This window comes from Myxine glutinosa, chromosome 12 (assembly GCF_964187855.1).
Source record: "Myxine glutinosa chromosome 12, kmMyxGlut1.1, whole genome shotgun sequence".
NCBI classification, from domain to species: domain Eukaryota; kingdom Metazoa; phylum Chordata; class Myxini; order Myxiniformes; family Myxinidae; genus Myxine; species Myxine glutinosa.
In genome coordinates this window covers 107,655,612-107,668,434 of record NC_136272.1, presented here as the reverse complement: position 1 = coordinate 107,668,434, position 12,823 = coordinate 107,655,612, and the positions used below count along the sequence as shown (strand labels likewise).

The 12,823-nt window shown below is 47.0% G+C and overlaps 1 protein-coding gene across 1 annotated transcript in view; it reads left to right on the top strand.

Annotated features, from left to right (window-relative positions):
* MYCBP2 (MYC binding protein 2) overlaps positions 1-12,823 on the top strand; it is a 381,848-nt gene that overhangs the window by 347,785 nt on the left and 21,240 nt on the right. The window contains 5 exon segments of the mRNA XM_078766193.1: positions 456-782; positions 1,035-1,306; positions 8,983-9,076; positions 9,244-9,363; positions 9,488-9,589. Coding sequence (XP_078622319.1) covers positions 456-782; positions 1,035-1,306; positions 8,983-9,076; positions 9,244-9,363; positions 9,488-9,589 — 915 coding nt within the window.

The window sequence follows — 12,823 nt, the reverse complement described above, 5'->3', positions numbered from 1 at the left end:
CCAAAAAAACGAACTTTCTTTTTCACATTTTTTTTTGTTTGTCTAAAACACTCCCAGGCACTCACTGATGAATCTCTGAAAGTTTGATGAAGATCCGTTTAGCCATCTCTAAATAAAACGCGGACACACAGACAATTCGCGTTTATATATATCTATATATAAATCGGGATTTAAATTTAATTCAAAAATTGATCCAGACGTCTATTCTCTTTCAAACATTCAAACCGACAGAGGTAGTTATTTATCACAGCATCTGTAGAATTTTCACCCTTTTACTCAACTCCGTTTCGCTGTTATTTGGTGGAGCAAAACGTCAACTGAGCTTCATCGATATTTAGATACATATAGCACCATTGGTCATGTTTTGTCATCCAGGCTCTGATCACGCTGATTCCCTTTTCATATAGGCCATGCCTTACTTTTATAACCTTTTTTTTTTTTTATGCCCCTTCAAGGTTTGTGCACACATTGTACAGGCGATTCGCACAGAGGCGATGCGTGTTCGTGAGGAATGGGAGCATGCTCTATCTAGCCGAGAGAACGCAAATGCGCGCACACCTGGCAACTTGCCTCCCACGCCAAGCTTCAACCCTCAGAATCTACCTGCGGCCATTCTGCCAGAACCCGAACAGGCTCTCGACTCTTACTGCTTTGAGCTGCTGTCCATGGTTCTGGCACTGAGTGGCTCAAATGTGGGCCGCACATATCTGGCACAGCAGGGCACTTTGCTGCATGATCTCTTCTCATTGTTGCACACAGCTTCTCCACGTGTACAGAGACAGGTAGTTAGCAGGAGAGGGGGGGTGGGGTGGGGGGAATTTTGTGGGCTGAACGGCATGGATATATTACATAGGGATTGCATATCCCATTCCCGTGTTCCCCTGCTCAGTGCCCCATTCCCAATTCGGTGAAATGTATACACCCTCTAATAAGGTACCTTATTTACACTGAGTGACATCAACGCGTCATTTCTCTGTCATGTGAAAAGTTGCCTTGACCTTTCTGTTTGGGATTTGTGTGTGTGGTGCTTTTAGGTGGTCTCTCTCCTGCGCCGTGTTCTTCCTGAGGTAACCCCAAGTCGATTAGCCAGTGTCCTGGGTGTACGCGCACTTCCTCCTGCTGACATCAGTGACATCGTGCACTCGGCGGCAGGGGGTGGAGAACATCGGCAGGCAGCCATTCTGGACGTGTTTCTGGGCAGCATTGCGAAAGCCTTGTGTGTCCAGGTCAAAGCCAAGGGTGGACTAAATGGCAGCTCAGGAAAGGGCATGACGACAGTCTCTCTCGCCTCTGCTCTCATGTCTAGGTACAGGATCTTCACGGGATGTCGTGGTCGGTGGTTTTATTGTTCTTTTATTACGATGCAGACTAATTCTTTCTTCTCTGTGAATATAGTCATTCTGGATAATTGTGAGTACAATCCTGGCTGTTATGGCTACTTTCACTTCACTTATTCTATCCAAGCAGTTTCGTTTGACAATCATGGCATTCAAAATCCTCCAGTGGGATTGGCAGCCTCGTTCTTATGCAATGTGGAAAATCTCGATGAATGGTACGAACAGTTTACTATTACCCAATATATATATACTAGTGGGGTCACCCATGGGAATCCCACGGGCATGGACGTGTGTGACATTTGGACATCTTGATTTAGATGCTGCACATTAAATTTTACAAAATAGTTACTGGCAATTCATCAGATCCAGAAATGGTGTAATGAACACAATTTATTTATTTCACATAATATGTGACCCCTCACTCCTCTCCACCTGACGCTCTCCTCTCTCCACCCTCACGCCTCTCCAATCCCACTCCTCCTCACACTCCCCTCCAATACCTCCTCACACTCCGCTCCAATACTTCCTCACACCCAATTCCAATCCCTCACACTCCTCTCCAATCCCTCACACTCCTCTCCAATTCCTCACACTCCCCTCCAATCCCTCACACTCCTCTCCAATTCCTCACACTCCTCTCCAATTCCTCACACTCCTCTCCAATTCCTCACACTCCTCTCCAAATCCTCACACTCCTCTCCAATTCCTCACACTCCTCTCCAATTCCTCACACTCCTCTCCAATTCCTCACACTCCTCTCCAATCCCTCCCTCGCCTCTCCAATCGCTCCTCACTCGACTCTCCAATCGGCCCTCACTCTCCAACCCCTCGCTCCTCTTCAACCCTTCGCCCCTCTCCAATCAGCCCTCGCTCTCCAACCACTCGCTCCTCTCCAACCCCTAGCCCCTCTCCAACCCTTCGCTCCTCTCCAACCCCTCGCTCCTCTCTCCAATCCCTCCTCACACTCCTCTCCAATACCTCCTCACACTCCTCTCCAATACCTCCTCACACTCCTCTCCAATCACTCCTCACATTCCTCTCCAATCGCTTCTCACTCGCCTCTCCAATCGCTTCTCACTCCCCTCTCCAATCGCTCCTCACTCGCCTCTCCAATCGCTCCTCACTCGCCTCTCCAATAGCTCCTCACTCTCCAACTCCTCGCTCCTCTCCAATCCCTCGCTCCTCTCCAACCCCTCGCTCCTCTCCAACCCACGCTCCTCTCCAACTCCTCGCTCCTCTCCAACCCCTGCTCCTCTCCAACCCCTGCTCCTCCCCAACCCCTCACTCCTCTCCAACCCCTCGCTCCTCTCCAACCCCTAGCTCCTCTCCAATCCCTCACACTCCTCTCCAATTCCTCACACACATCTCCAATCCCTCACACTCCTCTCCAATCCGTCACACTCCTCTTCAATCCCTCACACTCCTCTTCAATCCCTCACACTCCTCTCCAATCCCTCACACTCCTCTCCAATCCCTCACACTCCTCTCCAATTCCTCATACTCCCCTCCAATTGCGCCTCACTCACCTCTCCAATCGCTCAATCTCTCACACTCCTCTCCAATTCCTCACACGCCTCTCCAATTCCTCACACTCCTCTCCAATTCCTCACACTCCTCTCCAATCCCTCACACTCCTCTCCAATCCCTCGCACTCCTCTCCAATTCCTCATACTCCCCTCCAATTGCGCCTCACTCACCTCTCCAATTGCTCAATCCCTCACACTCCTCTCCAATCCCTCACACTCCCCTCCAATTCCTCACACTCCCCTCCAATTACTCACACTCCTCTCCAATTCCTCACACTCCCCTCCAATCCCTCACACTCCTCTCCAATCCCTCATACTCCCCTCCAATCGCGCCTCACTCACCTCTCCAATCGCTCAATCCCTCACACTCCTCTCCAATTCCTCACACTCCCCTCCAATTCCTCACACTCCCCTCCAATTACTCACACTCCTCTCCAATTCCTCACACTCCTCTCCAGTTCCTCACACTCCTCTCCAATTCCTCACACTCCCCTCCAATTCCTCACACTCCCCTCCAATTACTCACACTCCTCTCCAATTCCTCACACTCCCCTCCAATCCCTCACACTCCTCTCCAATCCCTCACACTCCTCTCCAATCCCTCATACTCCCCTCCAATCGCGCCTCACTCACCTCTCCAATCGCTCAATCCCTCACACTCCTCTCCAATTCCTCACACTCCCCTCCAATTCCTCACTCTCCTCTCCAATTCCTCACACTCCCCTACAATTCCTCACACTCCTCTCCAATTCCTCACACTCCTCTCCAATTCCTCACACTCCTCTCCAATCCCTCACACTCCTCTCCAATCCCTCACACTCCTCTCCAATCCCTCACTCCTCTCCAATCCCTCACACTCCTCTCCAATCCCTCACACTCCTCTCCAATCCCTCACACTCCTCTCCAATCCCTCACACTCCTCTCCAATCCCTCACACTCCTCTCCAATCCCTCACACTCCTCTCCAATCCCTCCCTCGCCTCTCCACTCTCCAATAATAGCACCACCTTTGGTGTTGGGCAGTATTACAAATCATCTTCCTTTATCTTCATAATATAGTGCAACCTTCTCAAAATTCTGATATGGGGTACGATATGTTGTAATCAATAAAATTTCTTTCAAAATTGACAAAAATTATAAAGTGCAACTCCAAGCAGCGCATTGCCTATCATAGGTGGGTGGGCCGAGAAGGGTACTCCCAAGTGAGCGCCTGCTAGTTTATATAATGAAGAACTGTTTTTACGACAGTTGTGTATTTGGTGTAGTTCCTTGCTTAAATTGACAGCTATGTCTGCTTGCTGGTTTGGACAAAGGACTCATTACGTGGTGAACGTAATGAGGAAAATCCACTGATGAATGACACACAGGTGAAGTGCGTGTGTCCGGGCCGGTCTTGCAGGTCTATTATGTGCGGTTTATGAAATGGCCGCACGTCCCATGGGCTTTTTCTTGGCCAAAAACAATATGCTGTGAACGTTAAGGTAGCGATGACAACTAGGAAAGTAGTTTGTTATCTTGCCAAAACGAAGTTTTTGCAAGATGTATTAGTCAGCTTGTATGTTTGTTTGTTTGTTTTTTATCTTGCCAAAACGAAGTTTTTGCAAGATGTATTAGTCAGCTTGTATGTTTGTCTGTTTGTTTGTCTGTTTGTTTTTTTGTTTGTGGTTAATCATTTTTTTTTCACGTTTAGATCACTCTGTAGACCACAGTTATTATTGGAAACTCCTGTAACTTCGCATATCAGAGTCCTATAGAGATACCCTTCAGCACACAAAATTTTGAAGGTCAAGGTCAAAGGTCAAGGTCACTTTGCGGTCAATCATGGAGGTCAACGAAACCCTTATTTTTTGAGTAACTTTGATCGGATCGTCTCCAAACTTCATGGGAATCTAGTATATGGTCCGGCGCTCAGCTGATTAGTTTTTGGTGGCGATCGGCCTTGACCTTCATGGTTAGCGCTGGAGGTCGAAAATTATTGACCCCAAGGTCAAATTTTGAAATCGTAGGTACCATATCGAGTAATACCTCATATGAATGCCCTTGATGAGTGCTTCCCAGATCTGTAAACAGTTTGACGCTATGACGTCATTTGATGACGTCATGACGAAAAAACGGAATTTTCATGAAAAAATTATTTCCTCAGTTCTCATCAAAATCTTTCAATATTTCATGTGCGTTGGTCATGAAGACATACTATTCACCATACGAAATTATTAAGGTCAAGGTCAAAGGTCAAGGTCACTTTGCGGTCAATCATGGAGGTCAACGAAACCCTTATTTTTTGAGTAACTTTGATCTTATGATCTCCAAACTTGGTGGGTATATAGGGTGTGGTATGGCGCTCAGCTGATTAGTTTTTGGTGTCGATCGGCCTTGACCTTCAAGGTCATTTTGAAGGTCATTCAATTTTGACCAAAAGGTAAAATAGACAGATGCAGGGGCAAGATACGGTTCACCCTGTGGGTGACATATGTTTATTTGTTTTTTTGTTTGTGGTTAATCATTTTTTTTCACGTTTAGATCACTCTGTAGACCACAGTTATTATTGGAAACTCCTGTAACTTCGCATATCAGAGTCCTATAGAGATACCCTTCAGCACACAAAATTTTGAAGGTCAAGGTCAAAGGTCAAGGTCACTTTGTGGTCAATCATGGAGGTCGACGAAACACTAATTTTTTGAGTAACTTTGATCGGATCGTCTCCAAACTTCATGGGAATCTAGTATATGGTCCGGCGCTCAGCTGATTAGTTTTTGGTGGCGATCGGCCTTGACCTTCATGGTTAGCGCTGGAGGTCGAAAATTATTGACCCCAAAGTCAAATTTTGAAATCGTAGGTACCATATCGAGTAATACCTCATATGAATGCCCTTGATGAGTGCTTCCCAGATCTGTAAACAGTTTGACGCTATGACGTCATTTGATGACGTCATGACGAAAAAACGGAATTTTCACATTTTGGCAAGATACGGTTCACCCTGTGGGTGACATAATTTTTTATTAATTTTTTGTTGATTTGTTTATTTGCTTTCTTTCTTACTTACCCCACTCGAGGTTCCTGATAAGAAGGCACCTCTATAATATTTCTAAACGTAATCACTGCAATGACTAGAGTATAAGACTGGAGAGGTAATGTTTTGCAGCAGTTTGTTTTCACTGCATTAATCATGTGTCAAAGCCTAAACCATTGTGTGCGATTGGAATGGGAAAATTTGCCTCTAGATTGCGTATAACTGTTTAACAGTGTCGGCTTGATCTAATTCCTTTATATTATACAATGGGAATGAAGTTTTAATGTTATAGGATATGAATGAAGTAGCAAAACATCCAGTAAGTTATACAAGGAAACTTGCACACATAAGGAGGCCATTTTTCCAATGATGCCTTTGCCACCGCCACATCCAACAAATTCCTATCTTCTGCAGGTAGGTGATTGTGAAGCTGACCACATGAAGATCCAGATCCGATTAAGATTAATTTATTTATTTTTAATTATCAAATTTTTGTAAAAATATTTGGTTCTTCACCATTGCGAGATAGGGCCAAAACCGATATATAGAGCGATATTTCAAAAAGTTATGGATGGATTATGACAAAACTAGGCGGATGCGTTGGTTGGGCGACAAGAACAAGCCGTTTAGATTTCAGTTCAGCTCCAGATCCAGATCCGGCTAAATATCAGCTCGCAGATAGCGAAAGAGAGGTGTGATGTGATGGGGGTGAGTTGCTTGAAGGATGAAGTGGGACAAATCGTTGTCGACCCAGATGGAATTAAAGGAAGATGGAAAAGATATATGGAAATGCTGTTGAATACAGAGAATGAATGGGATGGCAACATAGAGAGTAACCCAGTTTTAGGACCGGCAGAGAAGATAACTGAGAAGGAAGTTGAGGAAGCGATAAAAGCAATGAAGGGTAGAAAAGCGGGAGGGCCGACGGGAGTTGTGGGAGATATGTTGAAGGCAGCAGGAAGTTGGGGTGTGAAGAGAATGACAGAGATCTGTAATCTGGTGGTGAAAGAAGGCCGCATTCCAGTGGATTGGGAACTGAGTACCCTCGTCCCTCTATACAAGGGGAAAGGTGACCCTCTGGAGTGTGGCTCGTATCGAGCGATAAAGTTATTGGAGCATGGAATGAAGGTATTGGAAAGGGTGTTGGAGAGGAGGATAAGGAAGAAAGTGAAGATCGACAAAATGCAGTTTGGATTCATGCCAGGAAGAGGAACGACAGACGTGCTTTTCATTGTGAGGCAGTTGCAGCAGAATTACATGGAGAAGAGGAAGAAGTTGTTTCTTGGGTTTGTTGATCTGGAGAAAGCATTCGATCGGGTTCCACGCAAAGTATTGACATTGACTTGGGCATTGAGGAAGTTAGGAGTGGAGGAATGGTTGATCAGAGTAGTGATGGCAATGTACAAAAGAGCGCGCACAGCTGTAAGGACGAAGGACTGGAACAGTGGTGAGTTTGAGGTGAGGGAGTGCATCAGGGGTCGGTACTAAGTCCACTACTATTTGTAGCTGTGATGGAGGTGCTGGCTCAGAATGTAAAGGAGGGTTTACCGTGGGAGTTGTTGTATGCAGATGATCTGGTGTTGATTGCGGAAAGTATGGATGGACTGAAGGAAAAGATGAACACGTGGAAGGAATGTATGGAGACAAAAGGTCTGAAGGTGAATATCGGAAAGACGAAGGTGATGGCAAGTGGTAAAGCATGTGGTGAGGTGGAAAGAACTGGGAAGTGGCCCTGTGCTGTGTGTAGGAAGGGTGTCGGAGTGAACTCCATTCAGTGTACAATGTGCGCTGAGTGGGTTCATCAAAAATGTAGTGGTCTGAGAGGGTCATTAACCAGTGTGGCAGCTACATTCAAATGTAAGGTGTGCACAGAGGAGCTGCAGATGGAGGAAATGTTGAGTTGGATCTTGGAGACGGCGTGAAGCTGGAAGGTGTGAAAACATTTTGCTACCTCGGAGACATGCTGAATGGAGAAGGTGGATCAGACTCGGCAACGGTTGCTCGAGTGAGATGTGCATGGAAGAAGTTTCGGGAATTGAGTGGCATGCTGATGATGAGGGGAGTGTCGTTGAAGCTGAAGGGAAAGGTGTATGCTGCATTGCTGCATGTGTGAGAAGTGTTATGATTTATGGGAGCGAGACATGGGTAATGAACGTAGAGCAGCAACGAAGGTTGGAAAGGGTGGAAATGTGAATGGTTCGATGGATGTGCGGAGTATCGTTGAGAGAGAGGAAGACAAATGATGAATTGCAAAAGATGATGGGAATAGAGCCTGTGATTGATGCTGTGAAGAGGAACAGGTTGAGATGGTTTGGTCATGTGTTGAGGAAGGATGAAAGTGACTGGTTGAGAAGAGTGATGGAAATGAATGTTGAAGGAAGTAGAAGACGGGAAAGACCGAGAAAGACTTTGTTTAAAGATGGTGGAAGAAGAAATGTGGGCAAGGGGGTTAAGAAGGAGCTAGGAGAGATGCAGAAAATAGGGCAAAATGGAGAAGATTGTCATGGGGACCGCAAGGCTAACCCCCGCTCTCGCAGGGAAAATGGCCTTTAAAATGCATGTTGTTGTTGTTGTATCAAATTTTTGTAAAAATATTTGGTTCTTCACCATTGAGAGATAGGGCCAAAACCGATATATAGAGCGATATTTCAAAAGGTTATGGATGGATTATGACAAAACTAGGTGGATGCGTTGGTTGGGCGACAAGAACAAGCCGTTTAGATTTCAGTTCAGCTCCAGATCCAGATCCGGCTAAATATCAGCTCCAGATCCAGATCCGGCTAAATATCAGCTCCAGATCCAGATCCGGCTAAATATCAGATCCAGATCCAGATCCGGCTAAATTGTATCAGTAGGATACAAAACATAAACTGTTGAATCTGCCGGAGGTAAGCGCACTTTCTTTCTGTTGATATAACTTGAAATACTTTGTGCTGAAATGTTGAACTCCACTCTCTCCAGAATGCCTATCTTCGTATATAATGTGTTGAGGTCACATGTGACGTAGCAAAGGCAGAATGCTGATGTGATACTCTGCTCATTCCCTGTCCTGTTCCGTTGTCTCTCATCGCTGCCCCATCCTGGCTGTCATGCACCTTGTGGTGGAAAAGCTCTCCTCGCCTGGATCAGCACTGGTGGCTGTGTGGTACAACGCCCCCGCAGATTGCCGAAGTCATAATGCGCCTGATTAAAGACATGGCCGCGGTAAGCTTTCCATCTTGTCCCACTTCCTGTTTATATTCGCTTATTAAACAATCAACTTGTTTATTAAACCAATCGCAAGTATCTCTACATTTCAGAGGGACCCACCCGCTAGTTCTTTTTCTCATTATTTGTTTTATTTTAACCTTTGCTACATGAATGTCTCACAGGGACATTTGTCTGAGTCCTGGTCTCGAGTCACCAAGAATGCAATTGCAGAGGCTGTGATCGCCCTCACTAAGCTCGAGGATGAGTTCAGGAATCCCATGCAGTGCCTCGGCACAACACAAGTAATGTTACATTTATCTTGCACCACACATTGTTACTCAATATCGCAGTGTATACTTTCACGCCAACACGCACCTATCCACTCTTATACACGTTGTTCTCGTGCCCAACATACCTGTCCTGCAGCTTTGGCTTGCACTGGCTTCGCTCTGTGTTTTGGACCAAGACCATGTGGACCGGTTATCATCGGGTCGCTGGATGAACAAAGACGGACTTCAAAAACAGATGGTGAGTTTAGCAACAAATCCGCATAGCCATTGTCTCGACAGTCAAAACAGGCGCACTGCCGTACATTTACTGAGGGCTATAGCTGAGGTACATGTACATGTGGTGGTGGTCTACCCTTCACGATGCATCTCACAGTATATCATTCTATTGGGATTCACGAAAAAAAAACATTTCCTTTTTCTGCCCAAATGGATAATTGCACCTCATTCACACTGCAAATTTATGCTGGGACAGCTCAAGCACTGCCTCAAAGCCTCTCGGCCTTTAAGGAAACACCGCCTTAAATAAGGCCAGCGCAGTGTCCTGTAGGAAGCTTTTCATCTCAGTCCAGCGGATGGAACGTAATCACACTCCCAGCCCTCTGTAATCATACTCCCTTGTAACATCAAGGAAAACACAATGATGGATGTTGTAAGAATCAAATATACAACAATGTCTCAGATCATGAGTTTAATCGAAATCAATCCCTAGCAATACCTGGGGAAGAAATCAGCAAATATAATATCGGTACTCAGCATCCATATGAATCAATAATGGGTATAACATCCAAGCACAAGCAAGCACTAAGCAAAGTGATTCTATGTACCAATCTAGACATGCACACACAGTATATGTCACAGGATCGGTTGTTTCGCTTAATGTCCAAGATCTTTATAACGAACACGCAGCGGCCAAAAGTCGCATCACACCTGGGCTCGAACTTAGACACAATTTCATGACATTCACCCCGGCGTTAAAACTACACTTCTCCCAGAGGGTAGAAGCAAGCTATATAGCAGTGTGGTAATGCTTTAGAGAGCAGATGATTACGTAAAGCAGCGAGCCATGTTAATCCCAGCCGAAGCGATTGGGACGGCGAATCTCTCTCCCGGTGCGTGTTCGATACACGTCAGGGGCATCAACCACGTGACCGAATTCACCCTCGCCGGGATAACCGCCTATCTCGGGTGATGGCGGCGGCACCTCGATGTCGATCGGATCGGGCGCATGCGAGGGCGGGGTTGATGGCGAATTCCCCATCATCGGGTTCCCAGGGCTTAGCTCCGGCCTAGCGGCATCCCCACATGGAGCGAGATGACGCACTGAGACAGTTGACTCGCGTCCGTCTGGCAGCAGCACTCGAGCGTGATCGGGATTAGCTTGGAGAATATGAACCTTATCAACGAGCGGGTCATATTTACTCGGGCGAACCGCGCGTTTGAGGAAAGCCGGTCCGGGCTCGGCAAGCCAGCCCGGCAAATTTCGAATAGCACCGGTACGTGACCGGTATGACCGTGACAAGTCGCACCGGTATTTCGAATAGCGAGTAACGAAACAGACGATCGTGAGGAGTTTGATTTGTAGCAGTGCACAGCAAAGTCCGGATCGAGTTTAACGCCCAGTGTACCATCCAAGTCCATCGGTCTAGTTCTAATCCATGGATCTTAAGGCCGAGAGTAATGGCCTTCCATATAATGCCATTAAACCTTTCCACCTGACCGTTCGCCTGGGGCCTGTACGGAGTCGTATAACTAGAAGCAATATTTCGCTGGAGCAAAAAGGTTTGCACATCTTGGGACAAAAACACAGCGCCTCGATCGGTGTGCACATAGCCCGGATTCCCGAACATGGAAAGCAAAATCTGCAGGCACCGGATGACCGTCCCAGCGGTCATGTCACTGCACGGAAAAGCAAAAGGGAATCTGCTGAATTTGTCCACTATCGTGAGGAGATAGCGAGGGCTACCTGAAGCCGGTAGACTAGCAGAAGCAGGTAGACTCGAAGCCGGTAGGGGCCCTTTGAAGTCCATAGACAATCTCTCCCACGGCCGAGTAGCCTGGATCAGTGTACCCATTAGCGGTTTATATAAACGGGGTTTGAGTTCAGCGCAAATGGGACAAGTGTGACATAGACGATGAATGTCCTCAACAGAGTAGGGCAAATTGCGACAGCGCACATAATGAGCTAGACGAGTCACACCAGGATGGAACAACGTTTCATGAAGAACACGCAGATACTCAAAGGAGGTGAGACTCGCGCACACCGCTGGTCGTGATAGTGCAACTGCTGCGAGGATATCCCGCCCCGGGCGATACTTGATGCGAAAGCAATAATCTGCTAGTTATATGCGCCACCGAGTGATTTTCTCGTTCCTAATGCGTTGGGCATGGCGTGTGTCGTACATGAAAGCGACACTTTGTTGATCAGTGATGACCTCAAAACGCTTGCCAAGCAAATACGGTCTCCAACTCCTAATAGACTCAACTATGGCGTACGCCTCTTTCTCGACTGACGAGTGACGTCTCTCCACGGAGGAGAGAGTCCTTGAAAGGAAGGCCACAGGTTGCCCCCTTTGGGAGAGCGTGGCAGCTATCGCGTGGTCCGACGCATCGCTTTCCAAAACAAAGGGAATGTTTTCATCTATAGACGACACAGCGGTGCCAGCTATGTCCGACTTCAGTCCATGAAAGGCGACCTTGGCGGTGTGACACATGGGGAACACTTGACAATCCACAAGGGGACGAAGCTTTTCGGAGAAATTTTGGACCCACTTTGAATAATGTGCAAACAGCTCGAGGGCACGTTTCAAAGAAGCACAATCATGGGGAGGGGCCATGTCGAGCAAGGGTCGCAGCCGCTCTTTGTCTGGGATGATGGTGCCCTGGGTCACGGTGTACCCCAGGAGGTCTATTATCCGTGCCGAATAGCAACATTTAGCCTCGTTCAGCATCAGACGGTACTCGCGCGCAACCTTGAGGAAGCGCTGCAGATTAGCATCATGATGAGCTTGATCGTACCCACAAACCGTTAGGTTGTCCAAGTAAACAAAGACATCGGTTAAGTGATCCTTAGCAATTATGTCAACTATGGCCCTTTGGAAACAGAAAACCCCATTTGTGACTCCGAAAGGCAAGTGTGTGAACTGGTACAACCGCTGACCGGATTCAAAGCCAGTGTAAATGTGATCGGCTGCAGCAATCGGAATTTGATGATACGCACTACGGAGATCTAACGTGCTGTACACCTGGTACTGTGCCACCTGTCGGACCAGGGAATCCAATCCCGGGAGTGGGTAGGCGTCCAATTCCGTAAACCGATTAATCGTCTGCGAGTAGTCAATTACCAAGCGTTTGCGATGATTTTCGGTCTGGACAACCAACACTTGAGCTCTCCAGGGCGACCGACTAGGTTCGATTATACCCTCTTTTAGTAGGCGACTGGTCTCCTCAGCAATAAATTGCGTATCAGCCCGGG